The sequence below is a fragment of the Thyridium curvatum genome, assembly GCF_004353045.1.
Source record: "Thyridium curvatum strain D216 chromosome Unknown NODE_80_length_188492_cov_79.389520, whole genome shotgun sequence".
NCBI classification, from domain to species: domain Eukaryota; kingdom Fungi; phylum Ascomycota; class Sordariomycetes; order Thyridiales; family Thyridiaceae; genus Thyridium; species Thyridium curvatum.
In genome coordinates, this window is record NW_022156835.1 from 122,149 (window position 1) to 145,477 (window position 23,329).

The following is a 23,329-nucleotide window of genomic DNA, read 5'->3' on the forward strand; positions in this document are numbered from 1 at the left end:
GTTTCCCTAACGCGCCATGCCTGCTTAAGAATAGACTCGTATTTACCGTGTGGAATAAAGAAGAAAGGAAGAGAAAACAAAAGAACAGACGTGCACCTCTATCGTCGGTCGTCGTAGGTGACTTCGTACTGTGTGACTTTGTGGATCCCCCGGTATCCCGTCTCGACATCGGGCGTCGACCTGCCGCCCGAGAGCTCGTGGGAGGAGGAGCCCTTGCGGTGCAGGTTCTCCTGTGCCGGCGTGGACAGGATGTACTCCTCGCTCGTGTCGTCGCTGCCCACGGGCTTGCTGCTCCCCCGGCCGTTGACGGTGGTCAGGCAGATGCCTCGCTCCTTCTCCTCGGGGACCCAGTCGTTGCGGCTCGTGCCCGCGTGGCGAAAGGAGCGGTTGCCGGTGCCGCTCATGACCCCCCCGCCGATCGTGCGGCCGTGCGAGTTGGAGGCCACCGAGTTCTTGGCGTTGGTGCCGAAGAAGCGCGGGAAGATGTAGGTCAGGGGCAGGCGGCACATGGGCATGCACGCGCAAATAATGCCGAGGTGTTCTTCGATGATCGTCCAGATCGTGGAGGCAACGTCGTCTGTAGTGAAGGGTTAGAGGGCGCGCGTGTTAGACATGGAGACGGGCGTCTGTCGAGAGACCGGTGGGATATCGAGGAGGACTTACAGGTTGTGTCAGGGCTAGTTGTGGAAAAGTCGATAGTTTGCATGCGGAAGATACTCGTGATAGTGACGCTGCAGGCCTTGTTAGTGGTTTGATGGTACTGAAAAAAGGAGTGGCATGACGAAGGGGAGACACTTACAAGCCACCCAGAAGAAAGACGGCCATCAGGGCGATCTTCTGGACTCTGGGCAGGGCAGAGGTGTAGAGCGGTTGCAGCGGCAAGATCAGGATGAGGACATCCGTGGCGATCGAGTAGCCGGCGTTGGCATACCAGTTCTGAGTGATGCTGATACAGGTGCCGGGGACGCGCTTGTCCCATGCCCTCACGACCGGGGTACATTGCCAGATGGCAGCGCAGACAGCGGCGATCATGTAGGCGACGACAACGCCCAAGAGAATGTAGCAACAGACGCGGAACCATTTCTGCACAAAGATGCGAAGATACAGCAGCAGGATGGAGGCTTTGGTCATGTTGATGGTGAGTTTGTAGAAGATCTGGGCGATGTAGAAGACCTGTGGTCGTGACACACAAGTCAATCATGGGGTACATGAGGGCGTCCTTGCTAATGCGATTCTCACCTTCAATGTCATCAATTTGTTGTCAGTGGAGAGGTTCTTGATGTGCTGGCCGAACCCATATGCACACGACACCATCATGAGTGCCGAGACCAGCTCAGCAGAGACCTATCAGGCCCTGTTAGTTCCAAGACCCAGACAAGGCAACACCAGACCATCTGAAAGGAAGATCCGTCACTTACGAACGAAGCTGCGATGGCCCAGTCGTCAGCACCGATATGGTGCCCTCGCTGGAAGCGCGACCATATCCGAATACCCAGGAAGATGGGCGTGACGATGAAGAAGACAATACAGGGAATCTGAATCTGGAGAGCGTTGCTCGGACCAGGAATGTTGCCCGGGACGGTATACATGGTTGTCCGTCGTGGCCTTGTCGTTATCGTTGATTCTTGGCTTGATCGTCCACACTCGGCGTGTATTTGTTGTCCGGCACTGAGATGACAAGAATAAGCTCGCGATATCGATCTCCCACAGCCAGGCCTTTATGGGGAAAAGATCATCGGCAGACAGCGGCAGACTGAACAGGGGAGACAGTCTAGACGGATGGGACAGGGTCGGTGGTGACAGGGCCCTCCTTTAAGGTTTCTGTGCAAGAGGATGCGCTTGTGTGGAGAGCTGGACTTGTGACACCACACGACGATCACCTTGTAAAATCTGGGAACGGGTTGGGGAACTCCAGGAAGCGAAGCAAGGGGTAGATAGGCATGGGAGACGCTCAGAAAGTGATAAGTGAGCTCTGGCTGGAGGATCGATCAGGGCCTGGGACATGGACGGTCGCCTTCAGGACCAGCCCCCCTAGTGTTCCTCAACCGCAACCATGGACGACGGTGCATTCGGACTGTGGGAGAGAGCACTTCGCTTGTTGCAGCTTGCATGAGGAGGCGCTGCGGCACAACGGGATCGACCGGATTTGCAACCCTCTTTCCAAGCTCGGCTCGAGTCCACAATGAGCCCACCGAGGCTGTCTTGGACTAGGGCAGCAAAGAGAAAAGAGAATCCAGACTTTGTCCAAGATGGACTAGTTGGGGATGCATGTCGGGCCACCAATTGCTTGAACTTGCTGAACCTTTGAACCCCCACTGGAGGACCAGAGACCCGGATGATACAAGTACAAGTAGATCTGAGAAGAAGCAAATTACCTCGGCGCACCCACCTGGCTGGGCCTGGCACATTTCGTGTCACATTCCGCAAATCCTGGTCATCTTTCAGCGAGGCGAAGTCGAATCGAGTCGAGTCGAACTACACCACACCCATATGCTCAAGATGGGATGTCCCTCTTTGACAGACTGCTGGCAGGACTCCACAGCGAGTGACGGGAGGCTACCAGAACCAAGATAGGGCGGGCGTGGCATGAGGCCATGGACAGACTTGGTATGGGCTACTGCGACCCGGCCGTTTTGGAGAGCACAGACACCGCGAACGGTCTGGAAGATCAAGACTGGCGCGGTACGCTATTGCCCCGAAACCCGGCGCTTGAGGACCGTAGCGTGCCCGCCGAAACGCCTTCAGGGCTGAAAGCCAGTGGCGCTGGTATCAATGAACAAGCCTGGTACGACGCTCTCTTTCTTGGCCGGTCGGACATTGAGAGCAGTATTGTTTGCCAGGGTCCTGGAAGACCACGTCCCCTCCGGCATCCTGCGAGGCCGGACTGTACAACCAAGGACACGCAGGAGTGGTGCATTTGCTGTGGGCTCGCTAAGCTCCAGAGGGGATAGCCATTGTCGAGATGTTTGGAATCAAAAGGACAAAGCAGCGGCACAGCAGGAGGCTGGGTTAGATTCGATCATGCTGATTAGGTCGGCTTTGGTCGGATGGGGCAGGTGGTGGAGGATGGAGATGAAAAAGCAAATAAGGGGGCCACTAAAACCTAAAGTGTGTTCACCATTTTAGGAAAGAAGGAGAAAAAAGAAAAGAAAAGAAAAGAGCAACCCCTCTCCATCTTTGATTCATGACAGTCGAGTCGAGTCAATTGACAGAGGCTGGTTCCGAGACAGTTCTGGGACAGTTCTCCGTTGACCGGCCTGCGAATCGCCAGACCTGCATGCACTCGATAAACAGAGAGATCGATCGGGGATGCATTGCGCCCAAAGCTCCTCTCTCTCTCTCTTATCTGATGCTGATCAGCAATCCACTCCAGCTGGGCTCCCAGGAAAAAGGGACCGTCCCCATGACGATACCCACAAGGACAGGATCAACACAACGATCAAACCCACCGATTGAGGGCCCGTTGCCCGCCAGAAAATAGACTTAAAAGCAGCCCTGGAGCTCGGCGTCCTCGGGTCAGCCAAGGCCCACATAGTTACTGGCCAGTGCACCGTTGGGGATCATGCACTTGTACGGAGTAGGTAGACCCCCCTACATGGAGGAAATCCTGGAGACACCATGGGCCTCAAGGTAACCTTGCAGCGACTCTCGATGCAAATCTCGGCTGGAGCCCGCCTTATCGACAAGTACCTGCCTACCCTGCTACGGATGAACAACCAGCTGACCTAACTGCCCCTTCTGGTAGTGAGAGCAGGGCTATCTACAAGTATGGCGGTCGGATAGACCGGCAGGCAAGCGATGTCGCAGACAGAGGCCAGCGCTTCTTAGCTACAAGTAGTAGTGCTGACTTGGACTCGGCCGAAAATTTCAGGGTTCTATTGCATCAGGTACGTTACCTGAGGCCACTTTCCCAGGCAATTGATCAATCATGCCAGCATGCTGGCGGACCTGCATTGTCGCCTCGCAAGCGATGATGTCCTACCTGCGTCTGGGGGGGCGCCATCAACGGGGCAAGATGTCATCCTCCACATCACTACCTAGTCTGGTGCTTTGGTCCCATGTAAGGGAGGCTGTCATGATTTGGTGACAGCATCAGCAAAAGAATGCAAGGGGCAAATCAAGTTAGCCAGACCTTCCAGAGCTCTTTTCATCCACAGATACGCCTTCACCTCTGGTGGTCTGGGCCACGCCAAGAAGAGCACAGCCAAGGGACGCCAATTGGCCATAGGTAGCCCATTGTCTGCATCTCGAGTGACGTGAGTTCGCTACCAGATGCCGCGTCTGTACTCGAGCTTTCCCACGCTTGCCAGTCTTGGACAGGGTCAGTTATGTCGATCTTTGTGAGATCTGACCTTCTTCTAGAAGCTCCTCCTGGCTCCTTGGCTATCAAGGAAGTAGGTAGCGCTATTGATGAGGCTGACGATGCTTGCTCCCCAAAGATCACGGCCCAGACCCGTCACCATTGTAGGCCTACGACTTCTCTCCCTCTCACCACGCAATTGCCACGCCTCGATGATTTGAGACTCGCCAAGTGGTGGTCAAAATAGTTGGCGAAAGTCCATCAGGAGAGAGCTCAATGCTTATCCTTGCTGCGGAACTGGTCAGGGTTCTTCACTGCCTAAAGCCCATGGATTGGTAGGCAAGTGGTCAAGAACTTCTGCTAACAGCCGGTCAACTAATCTGCCTGGTATTCCTGCCTATTCCTGCCTACGGAGTAGTCCAGCAGGCGCTTACGAATCGATCGTTATGCGCATATCATGCTTAACTAAACTGCTGTTCCCAGTCCTGGCTCCTCTGCCCAGGGACGAGTCGAGCGAACCCTTGCTAGCAGGGGGGGGGGGGGGGGGAAGAGATGCAAGCTACCTAGGTATGCAACATCCAGCAACGGCTCCATCCCCCGCCCAAGCCATCTCTACGCTTCCCCCAAACCCGGCATCGCGCCGAAATTAGTGCCCTTCGTGGGATGATCCGTCATTTACGGCCCTTGCGGCCCTAGCACGGGACGACTTCGCCCAGCACATTGGTGCTCACTTCGAGCTACTGTACTGGCCGATGCGGGCTCATGGCCGACAGTGGCCGACAGAGACCAACAGAGACCAACCCCGGTCCAGGTCTCTCCCCGGCCCGCCCAATCTGCCTGTGCGTCTTCCTTATATACCTGAAGCTACAGCCGCAGTTCTGCTTCTTTCATTCCTTCTGTGTCCCATAGCCACCGTCCCTGTGGTTACATCAGTCTCTCCCGGCCATTCCATAACGTGGTAGCTCCCGGTCTTCGCTGCAGATGCACTGCAACGGTCCCTGGTAACCTCGTTGACAAGAAAGGGTGAGTGCCTGCGATCAAAAGCTCGGATTCCCATTGCCCAATCGGCTCCAGCTTGCTACACATCTGCCCGTCGATGCACAGTGAGCTGCTCGAGCTGCGTGATTTGTTGCATGTCTAGTGCTGCACATCTCCACCCCCACGTGTGTTCAGCTTGCTGATCTGGCTCTCCCTTTCTAGGTATTTTGTCACTCTCAAGCTTGCTTGGCACTGTCATCCTTCGTCGAGCACTCTTGTGTGACTTTGGGGTCCCGTCCAGCCAACCTTACTGCCTCTCTGGTCCTTGTGTCACGGTCCTTTCTCTCTCTCTCGTCACCATGAAGGCCTTCACTCTGCTGTCCGCCGTCCTCTCGGCCGCCCTCGTCTCGGCCCAGGCCGTGCACGTCGGCACCATTGACAACACCACCGTCCTGCCCGAGGACCTGAACGGCTCCAACTTCACCTACCCGTGGCCCGTCCAGCTGTACAGGTTCTCCTCGCAGCGCCAGGACCTCGAGATGGCCTTTATGGACGTCGCGCCCAAGTGCAAGCCCAACGGCAAGACCGCCGTCCTGCTCCACGGCAAGAACTTCTGCGGCCCGACCTGGGAGCAGACCGCGCGCGTCCTCGCCGCCAACGGGTACCGCGTCATCCTGCCGGACCACGTCGGCTTCTGCAAGTCCTCCAAGCCCCAGGCCTACCAGTTCTCCCTGCAGCAGTTCGGCTTCAACATCAACGGCCTCCTGCAGGCCCTCGGCATCAAGTCCGCCACCGTCATCGGCCACTCCCTCGGCGGCATGACCGCCGCCCGCTACGCCCTGATGTTCCCCGACCAGGTCGACGAGCTGGTCATGGTGGACCCCATCGGCCTCGAGGACTGGAAGGCCAAGGGCGTCCCCTACATTGACATTGACGACACCTTCAAGACCGAGAGCGCCAGCACGTACGCGTCCATCCGCGGCTACGAGCAGGCGACGTACTACGTCGGCCAGTGGAAGGACAGCTACGACACGTGGGTCAACATGCTCGTCAACATCTACAAGGGGAGCCAGGGCGCAGCGTACGCCTACGATCAGGCTCTCGTCGTCGACATGGTCCTCACCCAGCCCGTCATCTACGAGTTCGGCCTCATCAGGCCTCGCGCCCTCCTCATCACCGGCGACAAGGACAACACCGCCATCGGCGCCCAGTGGTCCCCGCCCGACGTCAGGGCCAAGCTCGGCCACTACGACGTCCTGGGCCCCGAGGCCGCCGCCCAGCTCAAGAACGGCACCGGCATCCACTACCCTAATCTCGGCCACGCCCCCCAGCTCTCCGACCCCGAGCTTTTCCACAAGGATCTGCTGGGCTGGCTGAGCAAATAAAAGGAGACAGGACAAACAAATAAACAAGCTCGACGTTGTATCATATTGTCACAACTTGTCCAAAAATACGATCGTTTACATATATATACCCACCCTCCTTTAGCATAGTACATATTCCCTGAATAGATGATAATGTATATTCGTATCTCCATGTCCATTTGGTAGGGGACGAGGCTTTCTGCTCGACCAGACCTCACAAGATGTCGGATTACTCTCGGCAGTAAATAAGAAAGTGCGTTTACACATGATATTTCCTACCTATGGCGACTGAGTCTTGTTCTGATATACATCAGGCTACGCTGCTCCTATAATAGCAGGTCCGGGCCATTGACTGCCAGGCTATCACCATAGTATGAGTGGCCCGGTATATACGTTCATGTTTGTCACGCTATGCTCGTCTCATAGTTCGAGCCACGTTAGTGTGTACGATTACATGGGACATTAAAGGGTTCCGTATATAGTACACATTGTGGATTATATAAAATGTTAATATCAAAGAACAGATGAGTTGGGTGTACCCTGTTTTCCATTTCACCAACGAGTCCTCTTGCACAAGACAAACAAGACACACTCCCTTTCTCAAGCTTTGACGCATTCCAAGATGGCAAAGGTGCCCTCCCTGACAACCTCTTTGATCTTGAGCCCGGCCCTCGAGGTGATGCTCTCGAACCCGGCTAGGTTCCTCTCCTTGCCCCCTATCGCCAGCATGTTGATGTCGGAAGCTGCCGACTGCGGAGCTGGCGGGTCGTCCAAGAGCTGCTCCTTGATGAGGACCCTGCTGTCCGCCGCCATGGCGTCCGCGAGCCGAGCCAGCATGCCCACGCACTCATCGTCGCCATAGTCGTGAAGACAGCGGCTCATGTAGTAGGCGCAAGCTCCTAGGTCGAATGGTCGCTTATCATGCCCCTGTTATGGAGTCATTGTGTTTTTCAAGGGATCAAAAACATACCCTTGATGGGCTGCTCCCGGTGGAAGTCGAGGGCCACGAGCTGCGCGTCACGGATCGGCCCGTCGGCAGCCTCCCGCACCGCGTCGAGCACGGGCTCGAGGTCCTCGAGCACGCAGCGCCTGATGTCGAGCCCGGGCGTCCGCTCGCAGATGGCCACGAGCGAGTGGCCCCGGCCGCCGCCGACGTCGACGACCAAGGCCCGGCGCGGTGACTCGGCGGCGGCGGCGACGACCCAGTCGAAGCTGTAGCCCGCGACGACGGGCACGGAGCTCTCGAAGAGCGCCATGGCGGCCATCATGCGCGCCTTCTTCGCGGGGTCCTGGTTGACGATCTCCCAGACCGTCAGGCCGTCCTGGCCGTCGGCAAAGGCCTTGGGCGTGTGGCGGCGCGAGGCGGGTTCTTTCCTGCCGTGCTTTTCAAAGTACGAGGGGAATGAGAACATGGGGATCAAAATGCCCTCGACCCTAGTTTTGTTGTGTACATTTCAGTAAGTCCTACTACCAGAGACGGACAGCAGTGAAAATAAGGATGGAGAGAACAGAGACTGGGATGCTAGAGAAGCCCTACCCGTAGGACATTAATGCACCGCCTATACTGCCGCTTGCATAGAACCGGGACCGATCGGTGTGAGAGATGCCCTTTCCGTCGTATTCGAAAACGCCTGTAGACACCAAGATCTGGGCCAAACGTCCTTCCCGATATCATTAGCAAGTACGTGTCATGGGGAGAAGACAGAAGCTCCATACTGATCAGTGATACATCGGCATCAAGCTTGCTGGCGAGTTCTTGATATGAAATGGTCCCTTCCTCCGGGATGACATCAAAGGCTTTCCACTGAATGAATAGTGCCAGGGCAGCATCTTCGGTGTAGATGACGAAGCGGTCCATCAGGTGCTCAATGGGCGTTTTCGTTAGGTGAGCCAAAGCATGCGCACTCTTGGCTATTACTGCTCGGTGTTGTGCTTCTTCCTCAGGAGACTTGTTGTCACGCTTCAGGGATTCGACAGAGTCGGCGATTTGCTTCGCTAGAACCTCCATCTGGGTTGACATAGCAAGGGTTGTCACTATATTGTCACAACAGAGATTGTATATTTGGGTAAATGATATGATAACAACGGGCAAATTATTGGGAACAATGTTCCGTCTTGCCCTTTGCCGCAGCCACCCTATATATACTCAGTATTGTCCGAAGAAATGCCCGGCCAAACAGGTGACGACCCGAATTTACGGCCGACTCAACCAGTAACATGGCAAACATCATGCCCGTCTCGTCAGGCCCAATAATTCATGGTATTAGTTCCCATAATCAGGACGCGTTAGTGGGGTTCTGATTCGGCCTTCTCGTTCTCGGAGGACCTAAGAAAGGTCGGCCTCGGGGATAACTACTACGGCACGGCCCTCCATCGATGGCACTAACAGGTCTATGTCTGATACGAGGGAAACTTCTGGATTTCTCAGGTCTCCAATAGCTCCTTGATCGTCATGGGTGAAATAGGAAAGAATCCTCATAGTTTGAGAAGCTTTGTCATTGAACTCTATGTATTGCCCAGCCAATGTGTGTCCTCTATACGGAACCCTTGAATACCCTATGTAGTCTATTCCATGCTGAAAACAAGAGAAAACGCCAATATGTGAACCCCAACTTGCGACACCGAAACCCAAGAACATCGTTATCGACAGGCCTCCTATGTACGGCCAGACCCTTAGATGACAATAGCAGCATACATGGCCATCGCACCGGCCGCAGCGACAGGAAACGCCGTCCTAGCCGGCGCGGCGGCATTCGTGGACTTGGAGCCCATGGCCGATGTCACGACGGAAGCCGCGGCCGACACCTGCGACGGCTGCGCGCCTTTGATGGCGTTGCAGATCTGGGGCGCGACATCCTTGGCGGCTGTTGTGGGTGTCGAACGATGTTAGCCATCGTACATAGAACATACGGGGTAGTACCAAGTGAGTAAGGGGAGTGGGAATTCACGCATAGAACAGGGAAAGTAACGACAGGCGGAAAAAAAAAAAAAAAGAAAACATGAAGATCGGAAACGTACTGTTGATCTCGGCGGGCTTGCAGGACGACGTGATGATGCAGGGGCCGAGGGCGGCGAGCAGCTTGGACTGCGCGGCGCACAGGCAGGTGAAGTCGCTGGCCTGGCAGTTGACGCTCTGGGCGGCGGACTCGAGGCACGGCAGGGCGCACCTGGGCAGCTGGCTGACGAGCGAGGGGAGGTCGGTCGACGACGCCGAGGCTGCCGACGCCGAGGTGGAGCTCCCGCCCGTCGACGCGGCTGTCCCGGAAGCGGCGGCGGCGCTGCCTGCGAGGAAGAGCGGGATGGACACGCTGGAAAACTTCATTGTGGTTGTGATTTTCCGGAAGTGGAAGAAGAAAGTCTCGGAAGATGAGAGAGTTGCAGGCCGTCAATGTATAAACGAGTGCGCTCGTATCCGAGAGATACCGGTCCTGCCGGGTTTTATGCTGGGCCCTTCTTGTGAGGCGGTCCTTGCGTAGCTGGAGAGGGAACGATTCAGAGTCCGGCGGTCGTCTATTTTGCACCCGAAACTACGGAAAGAATCGTACGAAGGCAAACGCGATCTAACAAGATATCTCGCAGGTCTGAAAGGAAAAGAAAAGACGTCGACAATGGCAGCAGCAAGATGAATGGAGCACGAAACACGCAAGCAGTGAATGTCTCATCATTTTTAATGCGGACCCTTTGACAAGAAGATATGATGTCAGTTCCACATAAACCAAACAGCACTGCCTCACCAAACACGAAGCCTCTAAAAAAAAAACCGTCCATCCTTTGACCTGTAGAAGGGCCACGGTGGGGGTTTGATGGGGGCCGCTAGAGAAGCACCCGAGTCGTACGCGGTGCAATGTTCCTGATGATCAATCAATCACCTGCAATGGAATGATGATGCCTAGCGCTTGGCGGTTCCTCGAAGCGCCAAGAACAGCCTCAGCATCTGCTGCTCTCTGGCAAGCGGCTTCCTATCCCTTTGGCAGGGTCGAAAGAAAGACTGACGGCCCTGCAGAAGAGACGGCCGGGTCTGGGAGGCCTTTGCCTCCATCTCTCGAGGCGCCTCGATGCCTGCCCGGTAGATGTGCCGCGCGTCACACAGCCGATCCCAATCCGGCCATGTTTCCAACTGTTTCAGACTTTCGATCTGCCGTTTACTCGGCATTCCAGATATCAAGACATGTGTGTCCACAAGTCTCGACGGAGGGCTCCAGTCATGGAACGGGCTATTTGAAGTTCAGTTTCTCATCTTCAAGTCACGATACAATAGGGAAGCCGCCATCATTCAAGAAAACCGTGGTTTCAAATCCTTTCATTGAATGCATTTCATTACACAAAGTCGCCCACAGAGTTTCCAGACTACCCAAGTGACCTTTACACATGACACTCATTACCAAGGGGAAAAACGAAGAAAATAAAAAGAGGCACCCTAGACATCATGGTCGTTCCCACCCGCAGCATCATCTAAGCTGCTGCGTCAGCTGTACAGTCTGATTTTGTTGCTGTTGTTGCTGCTGCTGCTGCCCCGGCCTGACTATGTAGTCCTGGTTCTCAATCGTCACGCTCTTGGTCATATGGTTGACCTTGTAGACGCCGACGAGACGAGCCGCCAGCTCAAACATGTTGTTGCGCAGGGAGATGACAATAAACTGGGCGTTCTTGGTCCGCTCCTTGATGTAGTTGGCAACAATCGAAACCTGGAGATCGGGGCTCGTTAGAACTGCAAGGGGACAGGGGGAGCGCAGAGGGTAACTTACATTGCGGAAATCCAAAGCAGCGTCAATCTCGTCCATGACGTACAGAGGCGTGGGCTTGTAGTGGTGCAGCGCAAACACCAAGGCCAGACTGCTCAGCGTCTTCTCACCACCAGACAGGTTGCTGATGTTCTTCCACGACTTCTTGGGGGGCATGACGCTGAACAGGATGCCCTCGGAGAAGGGGTCGAGCGAGTCGACGAGCTCCAGCTCGGCGTTGCCGCCCATCGTGATCATCTGGTACATTTCCTTGAGACGCAGCGAGATCATGCTGAAGCCCTCCATGAAGCCCTCCAGGCGCAGCCTGCGCAGGTCGTCGCACCGCTTCTTGGCGGCGTCGCGCGACGACACGGCGGTCGCCAGGTCCGAGGAGCGCGCCGCGTGCTCTTCGACGCGGCGGCGGTACTCGGAGAGGACGCCCAGGTCGACGTTGACATTCTGGGTCTTTTCCTCGAGCAGGGCAATCTCGCCCTTGAGCGTCTCCTTGCTCATGTCCGCGAGCTCATCCTTGGAGTAGCGAGGCAGCTCCAGAGAGGCAGCGCGGTTGATGACTGCGGTCGTGTCGGCCTCAAGCTGCTCATTGGGGTCGGGCTCGGGGGTAGACTCGAGTGAGCCTTGCTCCTCGTCGGTGGGCTCGGCCTTAACGAGCGGCTTGCCGTATTCGAGGTCGTGAATGTCTTGCAAGGCCAACTTGGACAATTTGTCGTCCCAGTACCGCTGGCGTTTCTGGTTCTCGACAAGAACCTTTTGATTCTCCTCGAGCTTGTTCCGCATCTCGATCTCAACTGCACGAGTCGTGTTGAGCTCGGAAGTCTTCTCGTCGAGTTCAGACTTGAGCTCGGCCAGCTCTTGCTTCTTGACCTTGAGGCTCTCCTGAGCCTCGGCGACCGCAGTCTCGAGGGATTCGGCCTTGTCGCCCTGGTTCTGGATCTCGTTGTCCAGCTTCTCCATGTCACGAGTGCTGGCATCCAGCTCCTTGGTGGCCTTGGCGCGGTCTTTCTCGAGCTTGGCCCGCTGCTTCTCGGCCTTGACTTTCCTGACCTCGGCGTTAGAAATCTCCTCGTTGTGAGACGAGATTTCTTCCTTGATAGAGTCGACCTTGGCCCTCTGAGCCCTCAGCTTCTCACCACCAACCTCCATGATCTTGTCTTGGAGCATCTTGATCTCCTCCTCGACGCTGGCCGTCTCCCCGTGGAGCTTCTCAACCTCCTTGTTCAGCTTGGAGATCTCCTTCTGCAGGGCGGCAATGCGGTTATCGTCAGACTGAGATGGCTGGTGCTCCTTGCTGAGTTCCTTGATGCGGCGCTGGGCGTCGGCGAGGTTCTTCGCCGAGCTGCCGAGCTCAAGGTTGATCTTTTGCATCTTGGTCTCGAGCTGAGGGATCTGCTCTTTCAGTTCCCGGAGACGCGTCTCCATCTGGCGTTGGTAGTCCTGGAACTCTTGGAACTTCTTCTCCCACGAATCTCTGTCACCCTCAAGCTTGTCGACCTGCTCCTTGGACGTATCGGCGACAAGCTTGGAGGACATGAGACCTTTCTTCTTGGACGAACCTCCACCGGACATGGTACCAGACTTGTCGATGAGCTCTCCGTCAAGAGTGACAACCCGCCATCTCTTGGCGCCGTAAGCGATGCGATTTGCTTGCGCGAGATCCTTGGCTACAAGAGTGTCTTGCAGAGCATGGTAGAAGGCAGGGCGGAACTTGTCCTCCTTGGCACTAACCAAGTCGAACAAGCGCGGCGCCTTTTCAGGGGTCTCAATGGGGTTGAGGTCTCGGACTCGAAGCTTGTCCAAGCAAATGAAGTTACCGCGTCCAAGGTTGGTCTTGCGGAGATACTCAATGCATTGCTGGCCCGCCTCGACGGTGTCGGTGACGAAATTGTCGAGGGCACCACACGCAGTGGAGATGGCGACGTCGTACTTGGGATCAATCGTTCCCAAGTTTCCGAGCCGTCCGTGAAATCCCTCGATACGGCCAGATTCCTTCATACGCATGAGGGCAGTCAGGACATTGCTCTGGGTCTGGGTCTGCGCAAGGCTTGACCTGGCTTCGTCAGCCTTTTGCCGAGCATTGGAGAGCTTTGATCGGATCTTGGGCTCTTGCTGGGCAAGAATGTCCAGCTCAGAGGTGCACTCTTTGGCTTCTTTCTCCAGCTCGTCCTTCTGGACCTGGCACGCCTCGAGTTCCTCCGTCTTCGCAGCTCGTCCCTCCTCGATAGATGCAATCTTGTTCTGCATCTCCTCAAGGGCCACAGCGCCTGCATTGGCCTTCTCCTGGAGAATGGCAAGCTCACTCTCTGCAACAGCAATTGCCGACTGCTTCTGGTTGATCTTTTCGTTCCAGGGCTCGAGAGACTTTTGCTTGGCGGCGATCTTGTCGGAGAAGGCTTGAGTCTTGCCCTTGAGACCCTCACGAATATTTGCGAGTTCCGCTTCCTCCTCAACGACCTGCTGTTCAAGGTTGGTGATCTCCTGGCTGCGGGTCTCAATATCCTGGGTGCATTCCTCGATGGTCTGCTCGGCCTCCGCTGTGGTGTTCTCGGCATTGGCAATGGTCTTCTCGAGCTTCTTGCGCTTGTCGGTCAAGAACTTGCGCTTTTCATCGAACTTGACGCGCTCCTGATCAAACTTGGCCATCTCTTTGGCTAGGCTCTGGGTCTCCTTGTCCTGAGCCTCGTATTCTTTGCTGCCTTTTGAGTATGCCTTTTCGAGGTCCTTGATAACCTTCTCGCTGCCTTGGTGTTTCTCGAGTTCGGCATCGAGCTCTGCTTGGATCTGACCAATGGCTTCTTCGGTGACGGCCACATTGTCGCTGCATTCGCTGATGTACACTTGGTACAGCGCAGATTGCTTCATCACGAGCTCGTTTTCATCCCGGATGTAGGCAATCGCCTTGTTCTTCTTGTCCTCAAGGCTGTTCTTCTCCTTTTCGACGTGCTGCACACGCCCACTCTTCTCCATGCAGATATCGTTTAGAGTCTCCACCTCGGCTGCCGATTCTTCGATTGGCGTCTTGTACTTTGATGTGCCGATGATGTCTTCGAGGTACTCCAGCAGACCATCTTCGTGCTCATTCGCGGCCTTCGGCTTCATCTGAGCAATAGACTCAACCTCGCCCTGAAGAATAAGGAAGCGCTTGTGGTCGAGATCGACGCCTCGCTCACGGAGGAGAGTGGTGACGGTCGTGAAATTTGATGTCTTGCCGTTGATGTAGTATGTGCTCGAGTTGTTCTTGAATGCTTTTCTCGAGATGACGAGATCCGAGTCGGGGATTACATTGTGACTGCCACCAGGCTATTTGGGAGATGGGTTAGTATACACGTCATCCTGAGCCAGCGGATTAGTTTCTTACCATGTCCATAACCTCCTGGAAGTGTACAGCGACCTCGCAGTAATCCAGGTTTGGATACTGTGCCGAATTATGGATAAGGGCAGACAGCTTGCCCTGTCTCATCTTGCTCGCCCTGAAGCCAAACACAAAGAGCAGAGAGTCGATGACGTTGGATTTTCCGGAACCGTTGGGCCCGACGACGGAGGAGAAGGTGGAATGGAAGGGTCCAACCTCTTGCCTTCCGGCGTAACTCTTGAAGTTGGTCAAGATCAGATAGGTAATGACGATGCGCGACTTCGGACCGGTGTCCTCAATGATGGGAACAGTCATGGTTCGCGACTTCAGCACGATGTCCATGGGTTTCTCGAGGATGGTGTCCATGGCCTTGATCGGCTTGACTGTGGCAAGCGTCTCATCCGCCAAGGACGTTGGAGTGGGCTGTTCATTGATGGTTGTGCTGGTGATATCTCCCAACGGGGTCGCGGGTGGTTGCACCTGGGACGGCTCGGGGGACGCCGAGGGCTGGGGAGTCGGCATTGCGGGCGGCAGCTCTGGTGTCGCTGCTTTGGAAGCCCTCGGCGCGACGCTCTTGCGCTTACGCGGCGATGCCTTCTTTGGAGGTGAGTCGACATCCATCGCCGTCACGGTCTGGTCTGCCTCGAGAATCTCGCTGGGCTCGACACTGGCGGCGGGCGCGACGCTCTTCCGTGGCCTCCCTGGCTTCCGCGGTGTGGTTGGCGCTTCGGTCGTGGTTTTCCGCCTGCCTGCGGAAGACTTTCTTGGGCTCTTTGCGGGCGCCGGTGTGAACTCATCTTCGCTCTCCTCTGCGACCGGCGGCGGCGCGTCGACCATGTCGTCGTCCGAATCAATCACGGCAGTGCGCCGGGTGGCGCGTCTGGATGGCCGGGTCGACATGATGACAGCCGGGGAAGGGCTCGGGGAAAACAACAGAATAAAAAAGAGTGTTGAGTCTGATATGTGAAAGAAGAACCTCCTTCGAGAAGCGAAAGAAGGACAGAAAGGTCGGCTGCAACTTGCGCGCCTGACAGTGGTGATCGCAAAACCAATTAATCGCGATGACCAGGCGGTGTTGCTCCTGCCCCCACTGTTGATATTGCTTCCCGAATTGGGGTGTGGTAAACAAAACATAGGAGCAAGCCACGTCGCAGCCACACCACCATAGAGTGCGCGACGCCCGCTAAGTCTCGCCTTGACATAGGCGCGTTTGTGGCTGGTCCGCGCAAAGCAGCACGAGCCACTGCGTTTTATGCGCTAAGTCGTTTCTGGGAGCACCCGACTCCACACCAGCATCAGTAGCTACTACATGTACATACAGCAATCCAGATCATTGCGATTGGGTGTCTCGACTCAAACTCAACTACAGCATCGCAGGTTTGCCGCGAACGAGGTCAACATGGCTACAGCACTGGACTACGCGCAATTCCATCAGGTATTCAGGCCCGATGTCGGCTCTCCCTATGACCAGCACCTCATCCGTGAGGTTGAGGCCAACCGGAAGAGCATGAACGGGCTCCTGTTTATTGATCGAGTTCTGAAGGCGATGGGCATCACCAAAGGTGCGCGCATGACGCAGATGGAACATTGAACTCTTCACATTTGCATGCAGTAGCTAATCACCATGCTCTCTACAGCCAAGGTCTATCCTCCTCGAGGCGAAAACGGCCTGCACGCCCTCCATCAACAAATATGCGCGGCCAAGATGTCAACCCATCACAAGCTCTCCGTCCTCTACTATCTTCTCCTTGATCACGACGACGCTCATCCAGAGCGGGCCCAGGGTGCATACACATTTGCATTTCAAGCCGGAGTGCCTACGAAATACCAGCTCTTCATGCAGGGCTTGTGGTATATGGATCGACGGCAGTTTCCGGTATGGCCTTTCCACTCACGCTCTTGTCCCGGCTAGTTGTCTGACCAGAGAGAAGCTCGCTCTCGAGCATCTAGCTCACCCGTCACTACTCCCCGAGTTCTCCGACGATATCATCACCACCCTCGTTCATCAGGCGGAAAACAACGATTACAGCCTGGCCCTTGCGTACTACTACGCAGTCCAACCGGTGATCAAGGCATCCGAAACGTTGGAGCTACTTTTCGGGGCCATCGCAAGGACCAATGTGATCGAAGCTTTCAATTTCACGCGAGCGCAGTCCGAGCCGGCGCGTCAGCAGCTCTTTGAACAACTCATCGCCTCGGTCCTGGGCGGCGCAGCATCCCAGGACATCACAACGAGATCCTCTGAGCTCGTGGGCCTCCATTTCGACTCGTCCGAAGAGAGTTGGTTCCATGACTATCTGACGACTGGCGAGGGCCGAAAACTTAAAAAGGCAAAGGACACGGTGATGATGAGGCTGCTGGTCACTGGACAGTACCGTTCGGGTCTAGGCGAAAAGCAGATGGCCGGTCAGTGGGGTGTTGTCCTCCAAGGCTTCAAGCAAGGCATGGGCGGTCGTGCCGCCTACCAAGCATGAGCACATGGAGCACATGGGAAGAAAGATTTGCATAGCATTGGCGTTTGGTTTGGGGCATTAGAATGGGGATAGTGGCTATTAGCTACAGGCGCGATACCCTCCTATGTACATTCGGTCTTGACTTCCTCTGGAACCGTCTCTTAAAGTTTATGCTTAGTGAGAATATGGGGAGCAACTCAAAATAAGTAAAGGCCAGGATGAATGGTCCACTGATTACCATATGCAATACTACATGTCCCAATGTGGGCGCATCCATATGTTTATCTCGCTGTCCGATACAGCAAGGCTTGGCAGCAAGGCGTTCAGGATATATGAGTCTATTTCACGGATGGACTGGTATGCAAATGACAACGATAGTGTAGTATACTCAATATCAAGCTGAGTTGTGATGGAAACTCTGATCACTGTATGCATCCTGTCAGGTAATCCACAAGGCTTTATATCAGTCAAAGTCAGTCATCACATATGAAGCTAGTCAGGTTGCGATTGGAACACTGATAGGGTTTGAAGTAATTTGAAGTATATGCTCTATATTCTAGATGCAGTATTCATACACAAAGGTATTACAGATGCAGGCTGATGTGTGCTCGACAGTGAAAACTGGAGCATGATGCTAATCGTGGCGTAACAAAATAAGAAGAGAAAAAATCATTAGAGATCAGCATCGAGGACATTAAGCGTGATCGTTCAAATGCAAGTTTTTCCATCCAAGCTCTCGTCTTCATCGTAAAAAGGCAAACTCGATCATGATAGCGCGAAACCAGCAATGGCAGCAATGACAAGGGCCAGGGCGTTCAGTCCACCAAAGGCAGACTTGTCAGCACCGGCTGTGACGACAAAGGTCGAGCCCGTGGCGCCCGCTGTGCTGGTAGCGGTGGTGGCGTTGGCGGCGGTGGTGGAATTGGCGACGCTTATGGGGCCATTGATCACGCTGATGGGCGCATTGGCAACGCTGCTCGGGGCATTGAGGAAGGTTCCCGATCCGGAGGCGGTGGCGGTCACGAAAGCAGTGACGGGCACCAGCACGTAGCGAGTGGTGGTCTGGTCGATAACCGTGCGGACGGTGCTGTAGGCCGGGTCGTAGTAGATAATGGTCGGGACGTTGGCCACAGCAGTCTCCATGGTACCGTCGGAGCAGGGGACGGTCGTGGTCACGGCCACAATCTGCGTGAAGGCGGAAGAGATGCAGGGCACGGTGCTGGTGGTGAACAGCGAGTCCGTCACCGTCGTGAAAGGCGGGATGTCAGAATTGTTGGGGCCGTTGACGACAGCAGGGTCGGCCGAGGCGCCGGCGGAGCTGACCGGGATCACGGGAGCAGTGGTAGTGGTATCGACCGGCCCGGGGGCGGCAATCAGCGTGGAAGTGGTAGTGGGGAGGGCCGAAGTCGTGGCAGTGTTGGGCGCCGCGGCGGCGTTGCCTGTGGAAGCGACAGGGGCAGCTGCACTTGATGCAGGGCCAGCTGCGCTGGAGGCAGGGGCCTGGATAGGAGCTCCGCTGCCGTACAGCCAGACGGAGTAGATGAACTCGAAAGTGTTGGGGTCCATGCCACCACATGATTGCGATGCGTCCGCGTCGCAGGCGAAGGCGCAAGCAGAGTCGGCATACTTCTGTGAAACAGTGGGAGCGGCTTTGGAGCAAGAGCAGAATCTGAGACAACCATGTTAGTTGATGCAAATGGATATCATTGCGAAGATACTTACTGTGCAGAGAGTGCGATGTAGTTGTAACCCTTGGCAGTGCAGTAGTTGGCGCAGGCCTGAGGGCCATTGGGAGTCAGGGGATATGTGTCATCGAAAGTAGAGCTGACACCAACGCAACCCTGGTAGGTTCCTTGAGCTTGAACACCCGAGATAAGAAGGGATGCTGCAGTAGCAAGGGTGATGAAGGTTGAGGAGATCATGGTGGGTGATGTTCGACAGACTTGTCGATCGTCAAGTAAGGTAAGAGACGGGGTCCAGTGAGAGAAGGGATGCAATGTCTCAATAATAGCTAGTAAAGGGCAAGTATTGAGCAGATACTTGTCTTGAATGGATATCAAGGGTCTGATGAGATGAAGGAGATGAAAAAGATGCACCTAGGGAGGAGACGAGCCGCCCTTATGAACCCCTTCGAAGGGCCATGAAGCCCCTTGGAGGCCATGATAGCCACCACCGAGGTTGCAAGCTATTCTTGTCACCAACCTCACCGGAGAAGGTACCGACCACTCTAAAGCCCGGCCGCTATTGAGCGTTCATGGCTAAGACTCTGGGCCATGGCGGGCACATTGTCGGCGCAACAGCGCCAGCCAGGTACCGGCCAATCAGGCTGACGGACACAAATCCAGGAGGCTGTCAAGGAATGCACAAGACAATGGCCGGGTGCATTCCTGGAATAAATGGCCAATCAAGTTCCACGCGTGGCGCGGCGGCAACATTCCAGAGGAGAGCCGGCGCCGAGAGGAAGCCGCGCATCTGCCTGACAATCGAAGCAAGGGGACCCACGGAAGGCGTGAAGACCTCTGTAAAGCTGGCCCAGAGCTGGACTTTCTCAGGGCACTTGCCGTGATCCGGGCGCTGTTTCGCGGTGCATCTGCCTCCCCATCGCGGTCTGCAGTGGGCAAGGGATGGCGTCGGTCGCGACAGGACGGAGCTCAAGGGATGCAGATGGCATGTGGCACCCAAGCTGAGCGAAGAATTTCCAGCCCGATAGTACGACTTGTAACTGCTGACGGTAACGCAATGCCAGACAGCAAAGGCGATGGATGGGAATGCAGAATCCGATCATCCGCCGCCGTCCGCGCGGATGTGGCTTTGGATGCTCGATCTTCTCCGCGTGGCATTTCTTGGCATTTTCACTCTAAATTGGCGTGAGATGACTGCCACTCTGAAGAATGAGGCTACAGGTTAGCGCCCTGTGGCTAGTTAGTATGTCCTGCTAACAATTTTATGTCTGGCCTACCGCAGAAGCTGTTAGTGCCAACTGCATCTGTGGCTGAGGCTGGGATCCTCGAGGTGCCTCCCAGCCAGTTCCCAAGATCCATGGATGCCTCTCAAGTCTTGAGACGCTCCCCAGGAGCCTGAGAGAATGGAAGATCTCATGCCAAACCTGAAGTTGCTGTCGTAATCTCAATCCAGCATGGGGCTCGTCATAGTTCAACGCAGCCAGGTCTGCATGGACTCCCACTTCCCAGCACCCTTAGTCACATCACCCATTTAGCAACTCAGCCATTGGACTCTCGTGTGACAGCCGAACTTCCGGTCGACAGCACCACTTAGACTTACCTATGTCAAGGCATGTGGACCTGATAGTGGTGTTTTTGAAATAGTAACAGCGGCCCGAGTATCGAAGTGACACATGCCAGAAGTCTTTTCGCGACTTTGTCAGGGGTTGGAGCTAGCGAGGTGAGAATCCGCATCGATGATGACCTCTCGGACGCGGACACACAAACATTGGTACCCCCTACTAATTTGCTGGTCTACTACCTGCCATTGTTATCTTAAAAACGAAGAGTTGGAGAAGTCGAATTGGCCGGGAAGCCAAGATTCTGGACCCGAGCGGTGGAGGAACATCTCGAGTATCTTCTGGAGCTTCAAGCATGACTTGCATGAGCGTGAAGGATTCCTAGTTTTGCACGCATGTAAATCATTCAATGATAGCTGAAATCAAAGAAGAACAAAATCCATGAGGTGACATGAGAGACCGGGCGTGACACAAACTTTGGAAGTGTTGCAATTGCCATCCAGTGATCCATATAGCTCCGTGTCAAAGCTTAGCTCCGGAACTTTGCTACTACCCCGGATCATCCCAGCTGTGGTGGGCTTCTGCTGGGGTTCTGGACTTTGATCCCTTTGAGAAGACACCTGCTTCGTATGCCATCTCTGACTGTTGGGCAGCGTTTGCATCCCACCGTAGGGCTGGGAGCATTTGATCACGACAAATGGACGATCCGGTCTCGGTGGTAGGCATGCTAGTAGCTGGGATGGGGGCTGGTCAATTCGTCCCTAAGCCACCCTGGATCAGCCCAGAAATTCACAAATAGTTGCGTAGGGCCAGCTCAACTTGTGCGGTGAGCTTCTTGGCCTAGTCAAGGCGCAATTACGACCATCTGGTAATTTCTCACGCTTTTGGCTCTCTGATTACTGATTATGGAAGGTCGATCCGAGTTCGGCACTTGATCAGTCCAACTCCTCCAATGACTGCCTACTTGGACTTAGTTACGCTGGGCCGAGGTCTTGTTGACCCGGATGGTGGAGAAAACCGGGCCCATGCCCCCCCGCGAAACACACCGTGAACGCTATCCGTATGGCCTAGGCGCGCCGATGTCGACACACCAGAGCTACCGCCCGATTCGAGAGCTTCCCCCAACCCAAACCATGCAACTGCAATATAAAAGGACTCAATGAGCTTTACTTGAGAACTCATCGAACAAGACGCCTAATTTCTCGCTTGATTTCGGCACCATGTCTCGCGTGCTTGGCCAGAGATGCGCACGGCAATTGCTCCCCAGAGCTCGAGCGGCCGCCGGACGCCGGACCTATGCCGCTGCCGCTGCTCCGGCCTTCGACTGGCAGGATCCGCTCTCGTCCAAGTCACTCCTGACCGAGGAAGAGCAAGCTATCTCGGAAACAGCTGAGAGGTACTGCCAAGAGCAATTGGCGCCCCGCGTCCTTCGTAAGCTGCTCCTGATTTGAGTCCGTACCCCCCTCCGGAGCTCCGGGCTGACCCGGGTGGTTTTCAGAGGCCTACCGCGACGAGAACTACGACAAGAAAATACTCGAAGAGATGGGCGAACTTGGGCTTCTCGGGTCAAGCATAGAAGGGTACGGGTGCGCCGGAGTGTCCACCGTGGCCGGGGGTTTGATCACCCGTGCCGTCGAGCGGGTGGACTCGGGGTACCGGTCCGGCATGAGCGTACAGTCTTCCCTGGTTATGGGAGGCATCCATGAGTTTGGATCCGAGGAGCTGAAGGAGAAGTACCTTCCTGGCATGGCCAAAGGCAAGATTCTCGGCGCGTTCGGTCTGACGGAGCCGAATCACGGCAGCGATCCCGGCTCGATGGAAACGACGGCGAAGCCTCACCCGACGAAGGAGGGATACTACTCGCTCAGCGGGTCCAAGACGTGGATCACGAACAGTCCGATCTCTGATGTCCTGCTGGTATGGGCCAAGCTTGCCGAGACGGGTAAGATCCGGGGGTTCTTGGTAGATCGGAAAGACTGCCCGGCGGGGACGCTCGAGACGCCTGCCATCAAGAACAAGAACGGGCTGCGCGCAAGCATTACGGGAATGATCCACCTGGACAACTGCCCCGTTCCGAAAGAACACATGTTTCCGGAAGTGGAAGGTCTGCGAGGACCCTTCTCATGCCTCAACAGTGCCAGATATGGGATTGCCCTTGGTGTCATGGGTGCGCTCGAGGACTGCATCGACCGGGCACGAACCTACTCCCTCGAGCGGAAGCAGTTCAAGGGCAACCCGCTTGCAAAGTATCAGCTCGTCCAGAAGAAGCTTGCGGATGCTGCTACGGATGCCGCTTACGGTACCCTGGCCGCTATCCAAGTGGGCAAGCTCAAGGACCAGGGTCTGGCAACACCGGAGATGATTAGCATGGTCAAGCGCCAGAACTGCGATAGAGCGCTGCACCACGCCCGTGTGTTGCAGGAGATCTTTGGCGGGAATGCCGTGAGCGACGAATATGGGATTGGTAGGCACGTGGCCAACCTTTATGTGACCCAGACGTATGAGGGCCAGAGCGACATCCACAGTAAGTCCACCAATATCTGCAACCAAGATGCTGTCTTTTGTGTGTAAAATTGACATTTATTCTTCTAGGCTTGATTCTTGGCCGAGCCATCACTGGCATTCAGGCGTTCGTATAGAGCTTGGCGCAGAACACATAGTTTATTGTTGGTCAGGGGGAAATATCTCGCCTGGGAAAAAGATGAGCCTCAAGGAAGTGCATGCATGTACATGCACTATGATTTTCAATGGGATATCTCGGACCGCGTGGTCTTAACAATCCTGAGTCAGCGTAGCTCTGTGATTTGTCAAAAGAGGGCCGTCCTTTGTCGGATGCTGCCGGTGGTCGTCATTCACTGCTTGGCCGTATCAACTACCAGGCTTACATAAAGTATCGGTCACCATA

The 23,329-nt window shown here is 55.4% G+C and overlaps 7 protein-coding genes across 7 annotated transcripts; 3 read left to right on the forward strand and 4 right to left on the reverse strand.

The window, feature by feature from the left end:
• Window positions 1-98: 98 nt before the first annotated feature.
• On the reverse strand, window positions 99-1,589 carry E0L32_010206 (uncharacterized protein; the record flags this gene model as incomplete). The annotated part of the gene is made up of 5 exons (XM_031132799.1): window positions 99-577; window positions 664-731; window positions 800-1,173; window positions 1,240-1,344; window positions 1,419-1,589. 5 exons carry the CDS (start codon window positions 1,587-1,589, stop codon window positions 99-101), a joined length of 1,197 nt encoding a protein of 398 aa, XP_030989850.1.
• A 4,048-nt stretch (window positions 1,590-5,637) lies between these two features.
• E0L32_010207 (uncharacterized protein) lies at window positions 5,638-6,663 on the forward strand (the record flags this gene model as incomplete). Its single annotated transcript, XM_031132800.1, has 1 exon — window positions 5,638-6,663. One exon carries the CDS (start codon window positions 5,638-5,640, stop codon window positions 6,661-6,663), a length of 1,026 nt encoding a protein of 341 aa, XP_030989851.1.
• A 579-nt stretch (window positions 6,664-7,242) lies between these two features.
• On the reverse strand, window positions 7,243-9,964 carry E0L32_010208 (uncharacterized protein; the record flags this gene model as incomplete). The annotated part of the gene is made up of 5 exons (XM_031132801.1): window positions 7,243-7,541; window positions 7,613-8,076; window positions 8,328-8,676; window positions 9,351-9,506; window positions 9,661-9,964. The coding sequence occupies 5 exons, from the start codon at window positions 9,962-9,964 to the stop codon at window positions 7,243-7,245; spliced, it is 1,572 nt and encodes a 523-aa protein (XP_030989852.1).
• Window positions 9,965-11,090: 1,126 nt separating this feature from the next.
• On the reverse strand, window positions 11,091-15,630 carry E0L32_010209 (uncharacterized protein; the record flags this gene model as incomplete). Its single annotated transcript, XM_031132802.1, has 2 exons — window positions 11,091-14,678; window positions 14,737-15,630. The coding sequence occupies 2 exons, from the start codon at window positions 15,628-15,630 to the stop codon at window positions 11,091-11,093; spliced, it is 4,482 nt and encodes a 1,493-aa protein (XP_030989853.1).
• A 409-nt stretch (window positions 15,631-16,039) lies between these two features.
• E0L32_010210 (uncharacterized protein) lies at window positions 16,040-17,204 on the forward strand (the record flags this gene model as incomplete). Its single annotated transcript, XM_031132803.1, has 3 exons — window positions 16,040-16,292; window positions 16,368-16,606; window positions 16,662-17,204. 3 exons carry the CDS (start codon window positions 16,040-16,042, stop codon window positions 17,202-17,204), a joined length of 1,035 nt encoding a protein of 344 aa, XP_030989854.1.
• Window positions 17,205-17,948: 744 nt separating this feature from the next.
• Window positions 17,949-19,105, reverse strand: E0L32_010211 (uncharacterized protein; the record flags this gene model as incomplete). The annotated part of the gene is made up of 2 exons (XM_031132804.1): window positions 17,949-18,852; window positions 18,906-19,105. 2 exons carry the CDS (start codon window positions 19,103-19,105, stop codon window positions 17,949-17,951), a joined length of 1,104 nt encoding a protein of 367 aa, XP_030989855.1.
• Window positions 19,106-21,644: 2,539 nt separating this feature from the next.
• E0L32_010212 (uncharacterized protein) lies at window positions 21,645-23,063 on the forward strand (the record flags this gene model as incomplete). The annotated part of the gene is made up of 3 exons (XM_031132805.1): window positions 21,645-21,855; window positions 21,923-22,948; window positions 23,017-23,063. The coding sequence occupies 3 exons, from the start codon at window positions 21,645-21,647 to the stop codon at window positions 23,061-23,063; spliced, it is 1,284 nt and encodes a 427-aa protein (XP_030989856.1).
• Between the last annotated feature and the right edge of the window lie 266 nt (window positions 23,064-23,329).